Genomic DNA, 20,868 nt, shown 5'->3' with positions numbered 1-20,868 from the left:
ATTTGTTTTAAGATAAATAACTCTAGGGTTTTTCAGTACTTTTCAAAAATAAAGCATTTTCTATTCAAAAATTCTCGAAGAAATTTTATGGTTATCAATTCCTCAAGGGCTTCCTTCTTGAGAAACCAAACACATATTTAAAGAAATTAACTGGTCAAATACTAAACAGATTAAAAAAATAAAAACTGAGACAAATGGTATTAAAGCGGTATAATTAAGAGCTTTAGTGAGTCCCTCACCATCAGAATCACTTGCTGTCATTCTGTCTTCCTAATTTACAGCTGCTCATCACTTGCTCTGTATTTAGTAGCTTTGTTGCTTTTGGCATCCATCCCAAAAAGTGCCAGCTACCACAGGCATATGTCACCATTTCCAAACGTCACTTGTGCCCTGCACAGGCCTGTCATCTGTCTCAGAGGTCACGGGAGGACACTCGGGGACAGTTCAGGTCATGTTTCCCAGCACATGCAAGCTCAAGGTCAACCCCCTATCTCGTTACCGTAGGCTGCCTTGGCATCAGCCTTGGCAACCCCTGACACGGACATGGCTTTTGCCTCAGTGGCAGGAGAAAGCAGCCATGCAACGCAGGAACAGAAAGCACTGCAAGACGCTAACAATCCGCTCGATGGAGAAGAGCGGTTGTCGCAGGCACAGGCTGCAGGGCCGCTCCTTTGCTGTGGGTGACACACTGGAAAGAGAAAGGTGAAATGCTATGGAAAGCCACACTACAGCGTCCCTGCAAGCCCCTGACTGAACTCTGCCCTCTCCTCTCACGCAATACTCACGAGCACAAGAAGAAACAAGGATGGCAGCACAAACTGGACAAACCAGCACCCAGAAGGTGGTAACCTGCCTCCAGGCCTCCTCCTCCCGGGCCGCATGTCTGAGGGGAGAGCAGGGCTGCCCACATCCCCGGGCCGGGGCAAGGGGAGCCAGAAGTGGGGAGGCTGTAGGGAGGCAGGGCCCGGGCCAGCCCGCTGGGGGATCGTTACCTGAGCCGTGCAGCGCCCTGACCTCCAGGCGGCCGAACCGCCCGGCGGCCGCCCCGCCGCCACTCAGCACCTGCCGCAGGAGCAGGCGGACCCTGCGCGCAGCGGGGCCCCCGGCCCCGCCGCCCAGGCACAGCACCCGCGACTGCATGGGCCTGCGGGGAGACCGCCGCCACCGCCGGGCCGGGCCGAGCCGAGCCGAGGAGGGGAAGGGAAACGGCGCGGCACAAAGTCCCACCGGAAACTAGTGCCGGGCCGACCGGCGGCCGGGGCGGGTACGGGCCGAGGAGGGTCGCGGGGGCGGTGGCGGGCCGAGCCTGCCTCTGCCGCCGGGGTGCCCGGGGGAGACGGGGGGGACGGGACTCCTTTCACGCCCAGCGGGACCGGAGGAGGGGGGGGAACCTGGCCGGAGGAGGAGGGGGCAATGGCGGGGGGAGCCCTGGGCCCCCTCAGCGCCGGCCGCCGCGGCCGGAGGGGGAGGGACGGCGGCCGCGCCCGGGTCCCCTCAGCGCCGGCCGCCGGGGGGCTGATTCCCGCGGTGTGTGTTCAGTCAGGGGGGCTGGGGCGTCAGCTCCGAGGGCGACGTGGGTTTTTGTTTATATGGAGGAGGCAGATCTCCATAGCTGGAAACGTTGTAAAGGCCCTGGAAAGCAAAGCGCGGGCAGCGGTGGCTGAGGTGAATTCATGCACCAAAAGGTATTATTTCCCACCTCCGATTTCTTAAATCCTGCTGAATTTCTGGGCCCTTCTGCTCCAGTGCAGCCCCTCGCCTATGTTTTTGGGATTAAGTTATTTTATACTTCAAGAAGAATTCGAACCAAGTTACTCAGGAGTGATGTTTTGCACGTGCATGGCTTGGATGTGAGATTTTTCTAAAAGATGATGTTATTGAAATAGATTTCAAAACTGGCTTGTTTCAGCTAAAGTTACTGCTCTTGTATCTATGTGAAAGCTCGGGAGTAAATTTTAGAATAATTTGCGAAAGGCTGAAGCTTTTACAATAACAAACCAAGCCTAGTTTCAAGGAAAATCCAGTTGGATCTCAGCACCAGTAACAAGATGGTGAGGGAGCTTAGCAGAAGGTAGAAGCTAGAGTCAAGTCACCACCTTTATCACCTGCACTTCAGGTTTTAGGTCTCTACCTCAGTGTCCTTGGGGCTGGGGGAATTTTTCTCTAGTAAGTCTCCCATTTCCTGCACACTTTCAGCATGGAACCCCAGAGGACAACCAGTAAAGAGCGAGCTAAGCATCTGTTTAAACATAGATAACTTAGACTTCTAAGCCCCCATATAAGCCCCCCAGATATTACGAATTATGAATGTTGATCTAGTCCTAGATGCATTTCTGCATCTCGGTATTAGGTGCTTTAAATGCTTAAGAGTGGTGAGATTTCATGATCTTCAGCGTTCCAGTTGGCTAGAGTGTTCGTTAGGTATAAATTCTATTCTTAGTACTTAATATAGGTCTGTGAACCTGCTTTCTAGGTCTAAGGCAGGGTAAACTAACCTGAAACATCCTTTTATGGATATTGCCCTAATTTCTTGTAAGATGAAGATCGCAAATGCTGGAGACTGAAGATAGGCTAAGTAGCAAGAGCGTCTGGTGGAACAGAGTAGGAGCCCAATGAAGCAAAATAACAATGGAATCATTTATGAATACATTTTACCAATCTGGGATATTAAATTAGAAGATTATATTGATCCTCTTGTCATATCTATAGGAAAAAAATAAATAGTAATAAATTGCAACAGATATGCAAACAATTAAATGCATAACCTGAATATGGCTGGAGTACCTTTCCAGAGAGCTCCAGTGCTTAAAGGGGGCCTACAGGAAAGGTGGGGAGGGACTCTTGATCAGGGAGTGGAGCGATAGGAAGAGGGGTAACAGTTTCAAACTGAAGGAGGGTAGATTTAGATTGGATATGGGGAAGAAATTCTTTACTGTGAGGGTGGTGAGACACTGGAACCCCCAGGTTGCCCAGAGAAGCTGTGGATGCCCCATCCCTGGAAGTGTTCAAGGCCAGGCTGGATGGGGCTTTGAGCAGCCTGGTCTAGTGGGAGGTGTCCCTGCCCATGGCAGGAGGGTTGGAACTAGATGATCTTTACGGTCCCTTCCACCCGAACCATTCTATGATTCTATGAATACTGAATAGATTTTATGCTATGCTTGAAATAATGAGACATTTCAAAATTTTTTACAGATTCACTGTAATTTCACACTGTGGATGTACAAAGCCTCCTTTTACGTCCGTGTGTGTATATATATGCACCTGTCAAGCTAAATGCTTTAAATTTCAGTCTTTTCCGAGTCGTGTATCTATAAAATGTTTTGCTTCTTAAAGCATTGTCTTAAAAATTCTGAATTAGTCAACTTTTCCAAAACTTCAAATTCAGCCTTCAGTTCAGCCTCCAACTTTCCATTTGCAGCAAAAGAAAGCTATATTTACTGATTTTCAAGCCATTGCTGGGAAAGTTATAATGAAAACATTGTTATCTCTGTGCATAATTATGGGGAGGGAAGTTTTGTTGAATATATACGTGTACACACACATACACAAACAATGAGATGCAACGACTTGAATATTGCATTGTTTTTATGCTATACTGTCAGTCATGACACCACTCAAAATTTAGTTTAATTTAATAATGTCAATGTATAGAACCTAGTTTTTCTTGTATATACATGTGCATACCCACACGTGAATTTTTATCCAGCTATACAGTATTACATTATTGCTTGAATATGGCATCTGCTTTGCTTGCTAATCATAACTGATGCATATGTGCTTTACATATCTGGTACTTGCTCACTCCTCTATGGAAAGCACGATTCTGTCAGTGGTTCAGTGCTGTCATGAAGTAGAAGGATTTAGCAGTCTGCATCTGGTGTGTTTATGAAGGCTTTCACAGATGATTTACAGCACTGGTAATAAACAGCTATTTCGTATTTTCATTCCCTGGCTTAACAACATTCTTATTTGGAACGTGAAGTTTCTTAACAAAAATACTTTTCCTTTGATTAAACAGAAAAGAACTTATTCCAAAGAGTGAGAGCTCAAAAAGCATCTCTGTGAGTTGACAGTTTCCAGACTGTTCTCTCTAGTAGCTGTCAACTACTTCGCTGTGTAGCTCTAGCTGCAAGACTAAATTAGACACAGGTGCAGACTATAAAGAACAATGCATCATCTCTGCCTAGTTGTAGTCAGTTTTCCTACACAAGAACAGAGAAGACAGCTGAGATGAAATCCTGGCTTCATCTGAAGTTCATAGGAAATTTCCCATTGAATGCAGCAAGGCCCAAAATTTACCTGAATGTTCTGGCTGAACTACAGTAATAGAAGTAAGTCAGTCTTCATTTACTGTTAAATTTTTGTCTGGAGGGTAGGTCTCAAATTAAAGTCCTCTGAAACTATGTCCAGAAAATGTGAAGGGGCAGAAAAGGGAGTGTATTAGAACTCATACAGTTCCCTAGTGGTGTGGGTTCTACCTGGCAATACTAACAGAGAAAGTCAAGCCATAAAGGCAGGCCTTGCTTACCAATAATTTTAATTCCTGAGTCCAGGAGGTTACTTTTGTATCTTTTTTCAGTTAGGCAAAATTAGTTTCCTTGGTTTAAAATTTACAGTTGTTTTCCCAAATTATCTGTAGCCACTGATGTCTTGCTTTAGATACTAGATGTAGAGAAAGTCTGGCTTGTTTTCTTCTGCTGTGTATCAGTTTTGAACAAATGTAAGTGCTGATATCCATGGAGCCACTCTAATTCACTGTTATGAGTCTTTGTTATACCAGAAGGTGCTTCTCTTGTATGGAATCGATTGGGAACAATATAAATCAAATAAAAAAATGGAAATGCCCAGCTGTTCCTTTGTTGACTTTGTTGAACCCTAAATCTGTCCCCTATTTTAATCCAAGTTGATTTAAAAAATGGATCCACCAATAAGACGCCAAGGTTCTAATATAAACTGTCTTATCTCCTGGTTCTTCCTAAACTGGCTTTCATTCATAATTTCTTTCTTTGCAACTAATGATTATTAGAATATCCACCTCTTCCTTCTTCACTATTATAAAATAGGCAAGAGTCAAAGCTAGATTTTGTTCTACAAATGGTGTTTATAATAGATTTTCCACTCCAGAAGAATGTATAATTACTGCCTTTTTAGTTAAGTGTTGAAAGGTTTTTGTTCTCTTTTTGTATGACAGCTTCTTTCAAGAAGTTAACATCCACTCCACTAGCTTCCTTAGTATCTGTTCATAACGTTCTGTCTCGGTGTTATTCTGTGCTGTTTGCGCTGTTACACTGAACTGAAACAGCAAGTAAGGATAAAGTCATTATTGATTTTTGTAAGAAATAATGACATCGAGGTAAGGAGGTTTTTGCCATCTGATTGCTTACCTAACAGCCTCTAGCCACTTGGAAGTACATTTCTTGAAGATTGTTATTGCAGCCATAAAACCTGTATTTTTTTTTTTATTTTTTTTAAAGGAACATAGAAGGTAAGAAAAACAAGTACTCTTCTGAGTGGTACTGCATATTCACATTTGTATATGTGTTACAGTATAAACGCTCGGGGAGTGTAAAGGCCGTAAGTGATGGCATCTGTAATTTCTTATGCCGAACTCCATCTGTTTTCAGTAGTTTGTAACTTTACCATTCTTTAATAATTTGGGCAGAAATTTCTCATGCTGAATTTCTGCCTCGGGCTGAAGACTTCTTTTGAAACTGAACAAAAATAGCTTAGCCACTTCTCTGAAAAGAGTGTTTTACTCAGGAACAGCTTATGTGACTGGGAAGGCTTCACAACTGAGCAGCCGCATCACATGAGGGAAATGCTTACTACCTTCCTTGGTGCTATTGGAGAGACTAAAGAAGATTAAAACCTCCATCCTGCCTGATAAATCTGCATACCCACATGAAAACAGTTCTTAAACTAGGAACTTCAGTGTTCCCAAGCTTTAGAATCAGGGCTAGAATTCTGCTGAGAATGTCATTCTGGTTTCAGAAAAATGCTTTTTGATGACCCCAATTTTTTGCTGAATCATGAGCTTCGGAAAACTGGGGAAATGTATTATAGTATAACAAGTAACTCATCATATTCTGTTTGTATGAAGTATGACCTAGGATAAGACTGCATTGGTCGAGCCAGATTTCCCCCTCTTATTTCTCCTTCAAGGCAAGGGAGCACTACAGACAAAGACGCTCTCTGATGTGCTTTCAGCGCTCCTTCTTTCCCCAGGCTGCGGAAGCAGAGGGATGAGGAGCCAAGCCTGAAGGGACAGTTAGAAAATGGTGAATTAAGCACAAGGAACCCAAAGGGGAAGTTGGGGGGAGGGCAAAGCCGCTAGATGGATGTAGGCTGAAAGTAAAAAGCTACGTGACCTAAAGTAATGAAGGATGAGGTTGAAACAGGCTGAAAGCGCCATGACCACCAGGTTCTGCAAGTCCTGGATACCACTGGAACCCTCCGTATTCTGCTACTGACAGAAATAGTTGTGAAACCCACTGAAAACATGCTGACCTTGTTCACTCATGCTGTTAATCTGAGTGGTAGGGCAGTCTCTGCTGTCCTGCTGATGCATTATTGGGACTCTGGGGCAAGAAGGTTGTTTCTATTTGATTTCTGTAATGTTACTTCTTTTAACTCTAGAAAACTACAAAATGCCCCAGTAAACTGGTTTAGTGATTTCAGAACTGCATGGAGTCAAATGTTCAGGAATTAAATGCAAAAATGGTATTATTAGGTTATTGAAATTACACTGCTGTTGATATGAAAAGTTTCATACAAAATTAGTGAGATGATCAGAAACTGTGATTTCGTTGGCTTCATAGATATTCATAGGCTGATGAAGCCTAGTGTGCTTTAATAATGTATCTGTAGGAGCTAATGGAGTTAGGGAATACATAGCATAGTGTCAACACTAGAAAAGATGATGACCCCTTGAAGAAGAGAGAGACAGAAAATCCATGCATTGAGATCCTGCCCCTCCTGCTGAAGAGGACAGCACCTGGGCAGTGACTACTTCAATTTGAGGAACTCAGGAATGCGTGTGTTAGAGTCATAGAATCATTTAGGTTGGAAAAGACTTTTAAGATCATCAAGTCCAACCATTAACCTAGCAGCGCCAAGTCCACCACTAAACCATGTCCCTTAGCACCACACCTACTTGTCTTTTAAATACCTCCAGGGATGGTGATCCCACCACTTCTCTGGGCAGCCTGTTCCAATGTTTGATAACCCTTTCAGGGAAGAAATTTTTCCTAATAACCAATCTAAACCTCCCCTGGTGCAACTTGAGGCTGTTTCCTCTTGTCCTCTCACTTGTTACCTGGGAGAAGAGGCCGACCCCCACCTCCCTACACCCTCCTTTCAGGTAGTTGTAGAGAGTGATGAGGTCTCCCCTTGTTGGGGGATACGGCGGGTCCGTAGACCCTTTGACAGAAGAGATAGAGATTGCAGTGTACCCATAAGAAGGCCGCAAGTTGCATCATATAAGGAAAATGTAACAAAAAGGAGAAAGAAGATTGCTTCAGAGAACAAGGAGAGTTAGGCTGTGAGAAAGCCAGATTTCGAGCAATGTGAACAGGATTTCAATAACCAATTGCATTGTAGCTACGAGCGCGTGTGCTATGTAACCTAACCAATTGAATGAGTAGAAAGAACGCATGAACAGAGCGTGAACAAAAGATTAGATATATAAGAAAGGCAAGTTTGTAATAAAGAGAGAGCTTAACTTAACTCTTCAAGGAGAGTCTTGTCGTTTGTCCATCCCAACTGAAACGACATCCCCTCAGCCTCCTTTTCTCCAGACTAAACAACCCCAGCTCCCTCAGCCGCTCCTCATAAAGCTTGTGCTCTAGACCCCTCACCAGCTTTGCTGCCCTTCTTTGGACACACTCCAGAATTTCAATGTCTTTTTTGTAGTGAGGGCCCCAAAACTGAACATGGTATTTGAGATGGGGCCTCACCAGTGCAGAGTACAGTGGGACGATGCCTTCCCTAGGCCTGCTGGCCACACTGTTTCTGGTACAAATTAATCACCAATGTAGGGGATCAGCTCATTTGTGGCTTATTTGATAGAGTTGTACTTGCATCAAACATATGCTCATTGGCAAAGATTTCTGGTGTCCTTCCCTGTGTCCTTCATGGTTGTCATGATCCTCTAAAACAGCTCTTGTATGCTCTTCGCCCACCCCAACACTGATGAAAAATGTCTGCTAAAGAAACTTCACTGGTTCGTACTTCGTGTCTTACTTTATAACTGGGGTGTGCTACAACTATAAACAGGGCTAGTTAGTGCAGTGGATGGGTAATATCCAGTCCCATGTGCCCATAACCTAAAGCTTTTCCGGACTCAGACGGCAAGTGAAAGGCAGCCACAAAATGTTAGCAGAGCTGTTACATTAAGAGCTAAACAAAATATCTGATCAAAGATTACCTGAAATCTTTAGCCGTTTTCATGTTGAAATGGTAGGTTTCCTTTTTTTCTTAAGTTATAAACACCTCGGCTTTTCCTAACGTTTATGTCTTGATGGATTGCATTTTGCTATCTACAGAATATTGCACAGAATAATCTCTAAAGGGTCACTGGTGGCACGTGCTGGTGACAGAACATCATCAGGAAAATGCCAAAGTTCCTGAAGACAGGATTAATTTTACCCCCTTATAATTCAGTGCCGTCTCTGTTAAGCACAGGCTAATTCCCTGTACCACAAAGGTTGTTTAAATTTCAATAAGTTGTGAAGCAATCTCGCAAGCTCGCATTTGCTGTTAACGAACAAAATTTAACTTCACTCTGGCTGCGGAACTTGCAACAGTAGTTCAGTAGGGCCTGAGGCCATTTGTGGGGCTTACACAATCCCAAAAGAAGAAAATACTTATTGCCTCATTCCTGAACCTTTGAACTCTCTGTAGGCATTACTTTCACGAAAAAATCGTCAACCTGCCTGGCTGGCCACGGGGTAGAGCTGTGGGTGACACAAGGTGAAAGATTTAGCCCAGAACGAAGGCTGAGGTGAGCACCCAACTGTTCCATTTAGACACTAATATCCTAAATCCTTGCTTAAGGGAGCTGCCAGTGAATCCCCTGCTGGCATACGTTCCGGGTCCGTCTAACAGGAGGGTTCATAATCAGCAGCCTGACCCCTCGACCTTGTCAATGTAAATAAAACGCATAAAATTGTGCCTTCTGTGCTGTCATCTGTGGGAAGAGGCGTTATGGCCTGGACGTTACGACTGCATTCGCATTGCATGAACACCGAATGAAGACCTTCCCAGGCGATGCGTGCGCGAAAAGCGCAGATCTAAAATAGCTCTAAGTGACCTGGTCTGAGATTTGAAATCCCACACAGAGTTGCATTGATATAATCTCTTGTGTTTAATATAAATTAGAATGAATACGATTATTTTTTTCTGGGAATTTTAAACTGAAAATTGATTAAATCTGTATTTAAAGAATGACCTAAAAAATCTTTAAGAAAAGAAAAAAAAGCAAACCAGCTGTCATGAGGCCATGATGGGATTTTCTTTCTAAAAGAAAAGACCTTGAAAATGTTTGATAGTCATCTCTCATAAAGTCCATATCTGAAGTGAAGTACAATCTACTTTCTCAGGACACGACTATTTAACACAGGTCCTCCAGGGAAACCCTGACTTGATAAGAATTCTCTTAGTGTTTTCAGTAGAGCAGCATTGTCTTTCACAAACTAGACAAAGACAAATCTTATACGGTCTGATTGTTGTTTCAGCTATTTGTTTCGCTTCTCCTTTACGTTCAGATGAAACAGTTCAAATTGAAAATTAGAAACAAACTGAGGATAGATTCCAAAAGAAGAGGCAGGAGATAGGAAAACCTCTTTCTTTTCAGGTCAACCAGAATTTCAGCGTGTGTGAATATGCAGCTGACTTTCACCTGCTCTCTTTGATGTACCGTAGCTAACTATATCATTTTATCAGACAGTCTGTCTGGGAAGATTCAATTTTATGACAAGTGAAAGAAATGTGAAAATGGTAATTATGAGGAGATTAAAGTAATGCAGTACACGTTTAGCTCATACATTAGGAGGTGGATTTTTTTTTTCTTTCTTTTATGAGTGGCTGTAGGGGTTTTGCTTTTTAAAATAAACACTTTATAAAGCGTCCAGTGGAGCCTGTTAAATAACAAAAGATCTCAAATTTCCCCTGAAGAAATTTTAGAATTGAAATACGATATCTGTCTGTGTTGGAAGGAGTAACCCAGCCCACCTCGACTTTCACTTAGTGTCCTGAACAATGGTTCTTTGCTGTCCTAATATCTTAAATGGATTAATGTTCTAAGAATGCTTAAATGGGATTGTGGAGCTTTCATTTACACTTGGGACACTGTTCTTCTTCATTCACAATTCCTTTCTCAGTGTTCAGCATTGGTTTTGTCTGAAGGTCAATTTAAGGACGTCTTAAAAGCCTTGCTTTCATGTCTACTTTTATTTTCTTACTTCATAGTATGCTGAAGTAGTTCAAGAGCACTGCAAAGCATGTCAATGCAGTTTTGTCTTCAAAATCTCAGAATTTAAGGGCTTAACCCAGTTTGCATGCAACTAGTCAGTCATACTTTGATTTAAAAAAATGAGTACAGTTCTTCAAGTAGGTAGGCGTTAGCAGAATTGGTCCATGCAGAACAATAAATGAGTTCATGGGAGGGAGGATTTTTTTTGTAAGACTTCACTGTGCTTGGCCTTGATCTATATTGCACAAAGAGTGGCTGACAGCCTCAAAGGCAAGAAGGAAATGCACAGGCAGTAGAAGGTACTGGTACCCAGGGACAGGTATCCTGGGAAGAGTTCAGGGGCGCTGCCCAGTTGTGTAGGGATGGGGTAAGGAAGGCCGAGGCGCAGCTGGAGCTGAACTTAGCGAGGGACACAAAGAATATGTGAAAGAAAATGATCGGTGCATCCCTAAGAGAAAGAAATCGGCCAAGGGACGCAGGAGACCTGCATGGTTGAGCAAGGAGCTTCTGAAAAAGCTCGAGTGGAAGAAGGAAGTCTACAATAAGTGGAAGAAGGGACTGACACCTTGGAAGGATTACAAGAATGCTGCCAGAGCGTGCAGGGATGAAACAAGGAAAGCCAAGGCCGCCTTGGAATTAAACCTGGCCAGGGATGTCAAGCTCAACAGGAAGGGCTTCTACAAGTATATTGGAAGCAAAAGGAAGACCAGAGAAGTTGTGGGCCCACTGTTGAATGAGGCAGGAGCCATGGTGACGGAGGATGCGGAGAAGGCAGAGTTACTGAATGCCTTCTTTGCTTCGGTCTTTACTGCTCGGCCCAGCCCTCAGGAGTCCCAGGCTTTGGGGGAAGTAACGGGGAAAGAAGACGACTTCTCTTGGGTTGAGGAGGATCGAGTGAGGGATCAATTAGATCAATTAGATATTCACAAGTCTATGGGCCCTGATGGGATGCACCCGAGAGTGCTGAGGGAGCTGGCAGAAGTCATTGCTGGGCCGCTCTCCATCATCTTTGAAAGGTCCTGGAGAACAGGCGAGGTGCCTGAGGACTGGAGGAAAGCAAATGTCACTCCAGTCTTCAAAAAGGGCAAGAAGGAGGAGCCGGGGAACTACAGGCTGGTCAGCCTCACCTCCATCCCTGGAAAGATGATGGAACAGCTCGTTCTGGGCGTCATCTTAAGGCATGTGGAGGAAAAGAAAGCTATCAGAAGTACTCAACATGGATTCACCAAGGCAAAATCATGTCTGACTAACCTGATAGCCTTCTATGATGGCATGACTGGATGGATAGATGAGGGGAGGGCAGTAGATGTGGTCTACCTTGACTTAAGCAAGGCGTTTGACACGGTCTCCCACAGCATCCTCATAGGGAAGCTTAGGAAGAGTGGGCTAGATGAATGGACAATAAGGTGGATAGATAACTGGTTGAAAGACAGAGCTCAGAGGGTCGTGATTAGGGGCACAGTCTCTAGTTGGAGGTCAGTGACAAGTGGTGTTCCCCAGGGGTCAGTACTGGGTCCAGTCCTCTTCAATATATTCATCAACGACCTGGATGAGGGGATAGAGTGCACCCTCAGCAAGTTTGCTGATGACACAAAGCTGGTGGGGTGGCTGACACACCAGAAGGCTGTGCCGCCATACAGAGAGACCTGGACAGGCTGGAGAGTTGGGCAAAGAGGAACCTTATGAAATTCAACAAGGGCAAGTGTAGGGTGCTGCACCTGCGGAGGAATAACCCCATGCACCAGTACAGGTTGGGGGCTGACCTGCTGGAGAGCAGCTCAGCTGAAAGAGACCTGGGAGTCCTGGTGGACAACAGGATGACCATGGGCCAGCAATGTGTCCTTGTGACCAAGAAGGCCAATGGCATCCTGGGGTGCATCAAGAAGAGTGTGGCCAGCAGGTGGAGGGAGGTCATCCTCCCCCTCTACTCTGCCTTGGTGAGGCCGCACCTGGAGTACTGTGTCCAGTTCTGGGCTCCCCGGTTCAAGAGGGACAGGGAACTGCTGGAGAGGGAACAGCAAAGGGCTACCAAGATGATTAGGGGACTCGAACACCTTTCTTATGAAGAAAGGCTGAAGGATTTGGGTCTCTTCAGTCTGGAAAAAAGACGAGTGAGGAGGGATCTTATCAACACTTGTAAATACTTAAAGGGTGGGTGTCAGGAGGATGGGCCCAGGCTCTTTTCAGTGGTGCCCAGTGACAGGACAAGAGGTAATGGGCACAAACGTGAGCATAGGAAGTTCCACCTAAACGTGAGGAGGAACTTCTTGACTTTGAGGGTGGCAGAGCACTGGCACAGGCTGCCCAGAGAGGTGGTGGAGTCTCCGTCTCTGGAGACATTCCAAACCCGCCTGGACGCGTTCCTGTGCAACCTGCTCTAGGTGACCCTGCTCTGGCAGGGGGGTTGAACTAGATGATCTCCAGAGGTCCCTTCCAACCCTATGATTCCATGATTCTATGAATAATTAGAAGGACTTCTACAGGTATGTCATCCAGGAAAGGAAGGTCAAAGGAAGCGTACTCACCCTGATGAGCAGGACTGTCAAACTGGTAACAACAGATGAGGAGAAGGCTGAGGTAGTCAACCATTTTTTTGCCTCAGTCTTCACTGGCAACCTCTCCCCACAGCTCTCGAGTGGATGGACCATAAGGCAGGGACTGGGGGACAAAAAGCCCCTCCCACTGTAAGAGATCAGGTTAGTGACCGCCAGAGGAACCTGAACATACAGAAATCTGTGGGACCTGATGAAATGCATACGAGTCCTGAGGGAGTTACCTGATGTAGTTGCCAAGCCACTCTCCACGATATTTGAAAAGTCACAGCAGTCAGGTGAAGTCCCTGTTGACTGGAAAAAGAGAAACATTGCACCTATTTTTAAAAAGGGTAGAAAGGAGGACCTGGGAACTACCAGCCAGTCAGCCTCACCTCTGTGCCTGGGAAGATCATGAAAGAGATCCTCCTTGAATCTATCCCGTTGGTCAACGGCTCGGTGTCTAGATGGAGAGGGGTGACAAGTGGTATCCCTCAGGGGTCCATATTGGGACCAGTACTGTTCAATATCTTTATCAGTGACATAGTGGGATTGAGTGCACCCACAGGAAGTTTGCAGATGACACCAAGCTGAGTGGTGAGGTTGACGCGCCTGAGGGATGGGATGCCATCCAGAGGTACCTGGACAGGCTTGAGAAGTAGGCCCATGTGAACTTTATGAGGTTCAACAAGGCCAAGTGCAGGACCCTGCACTTGCGTCAGGACAACCCCCAGTATCAACACAGGCTGGGGAATGAAGGCGTTGAGAGTAACCCTGCTGAGAAGAACTTGGGGGTACTGGTGGATGAAAAGCTTGACATGAGCCGCCAATGTGTGCTCGCAGCTTGGAACGCCAGCCATATCCTGGGCTGCATCAAAAGAAGCGTGGCCAGCTTCTTTTGACCAGCAAGGGAGGTGGTTCTGCCCCTCTGCTCTGCTCTGCTCTGGTGAGACCCCACTTGGAGTACTACATCCAGCTCTGGAGCCCTCAGCATAGGAAAGACATGGACCTGTTGGAGCAGGTCCAGAGGAGGGTCACAAAAATGATCAGAGGGCTGGAGCACCTCTGCTGTGAGGACAGGCTGAGAGAGTTGGGGTTGTTCAGCCTGGAGAAGAGAAGGTTCCGGGCAGACATTCTAGCAGCCTTTCAGTACTTAAAGGGTGCCTACAGGAAAGATGGGGACAAATTTTTTAGCAGGGTCTGTTGTGATAGGACAAGGGGTAATGGCTTTAAACTAAAAGAGGGAAGATTTAGGCCAGAAATGTGGAAGAAATGTTTTACGATGAGGGTGGTGAAACATTGGAACAGGTTGCTGAGAGAGGTGGTAGATGCCGCATCCCTGGCAACATTGTAGGTCAGGTTGGATGGGGCGTTGAGCAGCCTGATCTAGTTGAAGATGTCCCTGCTCATTGCAAGTGGGGTTGGAATAGATGACCTTTAAAGGTCCCTTCCAACCCAAACTATTCTATGATTCTATGAACATAACAGTGAGTTTTATTGTTATCGTTCTTAATTGTTATTTCCATTAGTACTAGAAGGGATTTGAAGAAGAGAAGGTGGGAGTTCTGTGAACAGGGAACAAACAACCTGGGTGTCACTTCACAAGCAGTTACAGAGTGCAGCTCACAGCATTTATCTAACTTCAGATTTAATTGTGCAGCTAATTGCTTAATTACAACAGAATCTATTTAATGTCCTACTCAAACAGCAGTGCCGTCTGGAGTGAGCATGAAAGGCAATAAAATAGACATACAATTTGAATGTATTCACAGGAAAAAACTTGTGCTTTGAAAAGGTGTGCCCCTTCGTACGTAGCAGTACCAGTGGTCATTAGCTTTTCCTTCTTCAGATCCGCGTCTGTAAACCTGAAATCTTTCCTTTGCCTATAAAATACTGCAGTCACACAGATATTGGGCAGCCCATGCTAATACTAATAATATTCAGTAACTGCTGACAGTTCGTATTACCTCCTTCCATTCCCACCTTCTGCTTGCTGAGTCCACTTTTTTGGCTGCCCTGCCTTTTGTAGCGTAACATCTGTGGGGCAGGAAATAGCCTTTTTGTGGTCTATAGGTGTTAAACATAGAAGGGCTCTGATCTGCCATAGAAACTCTAAGATCATCATACAGCTAATATAACTAAGCCCAAGATAGATTTGATGTTTGTTATAATTAAATGTGGTTTTTACACCAAATTACAGAGGGATCCTTTGAAAAACAGAGTAGGCCATGTTATCTTTTATCCATCAAGCACTAGAATATATCCATGTCATAGAATCATAGAATTGTTAAGGTTGGAAGGGACCTTAAAGATCATCTACTTCCAACCCCCCTGCCATGGGCAGGGACACCTCCCACTAGACCAGGTTGCTCAGAGCCCCATCCAGCCTGGCCTTAAAAACTTCGAGGGAAGGGGCTTCCACCACCTCTCTGGGCAACCTGTTCCAGTGTCTCACCACCCTCATGGTGAAGAACTTCTTCCTAACGTCCAGTCTGAATCGACCCATCTCTAGTTTTAATCCATTCCCTCTAGTCCTACCATTACCCAACATCCTAAAAAGTCCCTCACCAGCTTTCTTGTAGGCCCCCTTAAGATACCGGTAGGCCACTCTAAGGTCTCCTCGGAGCCTTCTTTTCTCCAGACTGAACAACCCCAACTCTCTCAGTCTGTCCTCATAGGAGAGGTGCTCCAGCCTTCTGATCATCCTCGTGGCCCTTCTCTGGACACGTTCCAGCATGTCCAAATCTTTCTTATAGTAGGGGCTCCAGAACTGGATGCAGTACTCCAGGTGGGGTCTCACGAGAGTGGAGTAGAGGGGGAGAATCACCTCCCTCGACCTGCTGGCCATGCTTTTCCTGATGCAGCCCAGGATACGATTGGCTTTCTGGGCTGCTACTGCACACTGTTGTGCCTCTGAGCCTCTCATCCACCAGCACCCCCAAGTCCTTTTCTTCAGGGCTGCTCTCAAGGCAGTCACTGCCCAGCCTATATCGGTGCTTGGGATTGCCCTGACCCAGATGGAGGACCTTGCACTTGGTCTTGTTGAGTTTCATGAGGTTGGCATGGGCCCACTTCTCCAGCCTGTCAAGGTCCCTCTGGATGGCATCCCTTCCCTCCAGCATGTCAGCCGTCCCACACAGCTTAGTGTCGTTGGCAAACTTGCTGAGGGTGCACTCTATGCCACTGTCCATGTCGCTGACGAAGATGTTAAACAAGACCGGTCCCAGTACTGATCCTTGAGGGACCCCACTCGTCACTGGCCTCCACTTGGACATGGACCCATTGACAGCCACTCTTTGGGTGCGGCCATCAAGCCAGTTCTTTATCCACTGAATTGTCCATCCATCAAACCCATATTTTATCAGCTTGGAGACCAGGATGTCATGCGGGACAGTGTCAAAGGCTTTGCTCAGGTCCAGGTAAATGGTGTCAGTTGCTCTCCCCTTGTCTATTGATGTTGTGACCTTCTCATAGAAGGCCACCAGGTTTGTCAGGCACGATTTGTCCTTGGTGAAGCCGTGTTGATTGTACCCAATGACCTCTTCATTATTCTTCTGCCTCAGCAGTGCCTCCAGGGGGATCTGCTCCATAATCTTACCAGGCACGGAGGTGAGACTGACTGGCCTATAGTTCACTGGTTCCTCCTTCTTTCCCTTTTTGAAAATGGGGATTATGTTTCCCCTTTTCCAGTCAGTGGGAACTTCACCAGACTGCCATGACTTTTAGAATATAATAGAGAGCGGTTTAGCAACCTCATCCGCCAGTTCCTTCAGTACCTGTGGGTGTATCCCATCAGGTCCCATGGACTTGTTCACTTTCAGGTTCATCAGATGGTCATGAACCTGATCTTCACTTATGATGGGCAGTTCTGTCCAACCCCTGCCATTGTCTTCTGTGACTCCAGGAGTGCGGCTGGAGCCCTTGCCAGTGAAGACTGAGGAAAAGGAGTTGTTGAGAACCTCGGCCTTCTCCATATCACTTGTCACCAGCTCCCCCGTTTAATTTCTGAGGGGGCCCACACCTTCCCCAGTCGTCTTCTTAGCATTAATGTACCTATAGAAATTTTTGCTGTTTCCCTTGATCTCCTTGGCTAGATTTAATTCTAACTGAGCTTTAGCATTTCTCACCAGGTCTCCTGCTGCTTGGACAGCTTCCTTATATGATGCCCCCCATTCTAGCTGTCCTTTCTTCCACTCCTTATAAAGTTTCTTTTTGTGTGACAGCGTGTCCAGGAACTCCCTATTCATCCAAGCAGGTCTCCTAGCATTCTTTCCTGCCTTCGTCTTTGTCGGTTTACTTTGCTCCTGGACACGGAGAAGGTGATCCTTGAATACTGACCAGCTGTCCTGGGCCCCCCTTCCGTCTAGAGCTTTGTCCCAGGGCACTTTGGCCAGCACATCCCTGAAGCGATCAAAGTCTGCATGCCTAAAGTCCAGGGTTGTAAGGTTGGAATACATCCTCCTAGTTGCCCTGAGGACCTTAAATTCTATCGCTTCGTGGTCACTGCAGCCAAGGTTATCCCTGAGCCTTCACGCTGGTCACCAGCCGTTCACTGTCGGTGAGAACGAGGTCCAGCATAGCACCGTTTCTTGTTGGTTCCTCTACCATTTGGAGGAGGAAGTTGTCATCTGTGCATTCCAGGAACGTCCTGGATTGCTGGTGCCTTGCTGTGTTGTCCCTCCAGCAGATGTCAGCGTGGTTGAAATCCCCCATGAGGACCAGGGCCTGTGAACACGAAGCCACTTCTGTCTGCCTATGGAGGGCCTCATCTGCTTGGCTCTGCTGGTCAGGTGGCCTGTAGCAGATCCCTACCGTAACATCACCTTCCCCTGTCTTCCCTTTAATCTTAACCCATACACTCTCAATGAGCTTCTCATCCTTCCCCATGTGGAGCTCCATCGATTCCAGCTGGTCACTGATGTAGAGGGCAACACCTCCTCCCCTCCTCCCCTGCCTGTCCTTCCTAAAGAGCTTGTATCTGTCTATCCCTACATTCCAGTCATGGGAATCATCCCACCAAGTTTCAGTAATAGCCACTATGTCATGGCTTTCCAGCAGCACAGTGGCCCTTAATTCATCCTGTTTATTGCCCAAGCTGCGTGCATGTCGCTGAAAGATTATACTTGCTGGAGGCTTAGTAAAGGCACTCCATATTTGTGACATGATTTAACTGTGCCTAGCTTTACTTTGTTTCACCAGGTCCTAATTTAGACCACTGAAAAGGCTGCTTTACACAGACCTCCGCTCTGAGCCAGTCTCTGAACTGATTTGGAAGACAGGAGAATGACCAAAAACCAATACGATATAATTCTATTTCTTTAAAGTGAGAAGAGGATTGAGAATACTCTGCTTGACTTGTAGCCCAGACAGCTGGTACCTGGGGCAATAGGAACAAATATAAGCTTGAATGGCGCAGTCATGGGGGATGGAATAGAGCGATTGCTGTGTATAGATTTTTCAATTATAATAATAACATTGTCGCCACACAGTACAAGTGAAGAAAAAAGGAACATTAACGATTAGACTCTGCTGACACACAGAAGGGGTAATCCAGCAGAGGGAGACAAACTGAAGAAACCATTGCACTGAAATCACCAAAAAAAATGAAGTGGAAGAAATAGGAAGAGTGCACAAAATGAAACAGAATAGTCACCTTTTTTTTTTTTTAAATTAGTAATTTACTCACCATTCTTACTTCTCTTACTTCCTTGTCAGTATCAGGAAATCTAGATTTTAATTTTAATTTCTTGCAAAGTGTGTTAAATCAGGCAAAATGTTGCTGCTAAAAATATGACATCTCTATTTCACAAACGCTATTTCTAGGTACTGGAAAAAATTTTCATGATTAACAAGTCCACGTGAAAGAGCCATCATTTAGATTCCTACTGTTTCTTGACAGAAGGAATGCGTAGTGCAAAATATGTTTAATGATAGCAGTATTTGAGATTGCTTTTATAGCTCCAGGGGTTTGAAAATAATAATAATAATAATAATAATAATAATAATAATAATAATAATAATAATAATTATTATTATTATTATTATTATTATTATTATTATTATTATTATTATTTACAAAATAATTAATTAATTATGTAACAATCTTTTACTTCAGCAAGACTGACGGACATAAAAAGTCTTCCTGACAAATAGGCAAAATAAAGGATTTTAGTACAGACTGACGGACACATGATGTCGTGGTGGATTGACCCTGGCCAACAGCCAGCACCCGCACAGATGCTTGCTCATTCTTTGTCTCATGCAAAGGAGGAGTACGTGAGCAGCTGTATGGGTGTTTGGCTGTTGGCTGGGGTCAGCCCACCACGGTCCTTCCAGACCCAGTACAAAAGTCTTCCTGATCTCAACAAAGTTCTTGATGCTTTACTTGGTGACAGTTTATATCCTGAGTTGCCTTGAATTGCTCTAACCTGAGCAAATAGAAATTAGTCATGTCAGTTTGAGCAGCCAACACATGTTCCACCTTATAGTCAGAGAAAAAAAAAACAAACACCTTGAAAGGGCAATTCATCTTGACCTAAGGCAGGTACGTGCGTTCAGATGAACTGTTCTCTTGAAACATCTGTTTCTTTCTAATGGGAACTTTGCCTTACTAGCTGAGGTCTGAATTCAGACACCCAAAGGCAGCTGAGACAAAGCCAACTAACTCCTTAAGTCTTTATCTAATTGCTCCCTTTTGTATCCCTTTTGAAACGTCTTCAGAGGTGTCAGTAGACATGTCCTGTATTCTAGTTCAGTCGTGCCCCACTTTATCCCAGAATTAAAGATTATCCCCTACTTTTACTTCTATATTCTCTGTATTTTTTCTCTGTTCTGCCACTATTTTTATTAATATGTACCCCTTTCTTCAGTAACAGCTATTATATTGTTTGTAGCCTGCTGTACTGATTCAGCTCTGGCCGATCAGGCCTAGCAAAAGAAGAAAAAGCTAAAATTTCATCTGCGACCTGAGCTAAATGTTCTCGTTTTTCATATGCTTACTTACCCATTTCATAGCTTATCACCATATGTAGCCCGAAGTATTTGCACTCATCTTTCTTTGCTGATCAAAAGGATATTTTTTGCTGAGGAATGGAAGAAAAACATTTCCTTACTTTCTTGTCGGGACAAGATACAGATATTGTCCCACTCGTACCCTGTCTCATTGTTTGTAACTCTTTTACAGCATTTATTTTATTTGGGGGTTTTGGCACAACCAGAAGCCCTAACGTTTTGAAGAATTGGAACTGTGCTCAGGAGTTTGGCAAAACCACTCCGTGACTAAATATTCCCTCCTGTGTTTTATACCCGTCCTTCTCTCCTTCTTTCCTTCTCTCTTTACTTCTTCCCTCCTTTGTCCTGTTCCCCTTTTTTCCTTCGTTCCTTCTATCCTTCATTCTTTCTTTCCTCTTTTCCTTCTCTCCCAAGCCTTTTAATCTGCCAACTGTTTTTTAACAGAAGTTTCCCACATTACCACCCAAGTTTTCAGTCTTTTACTTATCTTTATACTACTTCTGTTTCTCCTGCTGGACTGTATTATCATTGCTACTCATGAACACATTAGGAATCCCATATCCAAATCTAGTCAAGGGAGGTTAGATTCAAAATTTTGTTTGAGGGCAGGTCTCAATCCCAGCTTACTGAAATCAACAGCAGATCTTCCCCTGCCTAAGCCAACCACTCTATGGTTGGCCTCATGGGCCCTCATGGGCTTTTGAGATTCACATTAAAGAATTGCAGTAGGTTCTGAAACTTTTAACCTGAAAGGCAGGAAGTTATTGGAAAACAGGCTCTTGTTTTGCAGTCCCTCGTGGATAACACCCACTTGAATGAGGTTGCCATCTGTTGTTTTCTTGGATCCTGTCAGAA

At 45.0% G+C, this 20,868-nt stretch overlaps 1 protein-coding gene across 2 annotated transcripts in view; it reads right to left on the bottom strand.

The window, feature by feature from the left end:
- VWA8 (von Willebrand factor A domain containing 8) overlaps positions 1 to 1,374 on the bottom strand; it is a 204,453-nt gene extending 203,079 nt beyond the window's left edge. For both annotated transcript variants that reach the window (XM_063335017.1, XM_063335028.1), the window contains exon 1: positions 993 to 1,374. In XM_063335017.1, coding sequence (XP_063191087.1) covers positions 993 to 1,140 — 148 coding nt within the window. In that variant the 5' untranslated portion in view covers positions 1,141 to 1,374. The remainder of the gene's footprint in view (positions 1 to 992) is intronic.
- Positions 1,375 to 20,868: the final 19,494 nt, after the last annotated feature.

This window comes from Chroicocephalus ridibundus, chromosome 1 (assembly GCF_963924245.1).
Source record: "Chroicocephalus ridibundus chromosome 1, bChrRid1.1, whole genome shotgun sequence".
NCBI classification, from domain to species: domain Eukaryota; kingdom Metazoa; phylum Chordata; class Aves; order Charadriiformes; family Laridae; genus Chroicocephalus; species Chroicocephalus ridibundus.
Note: the sequence above shows the minus strand (reverse complement) of the source record. Positions and strands in the feature narration are given on the sequence as shown.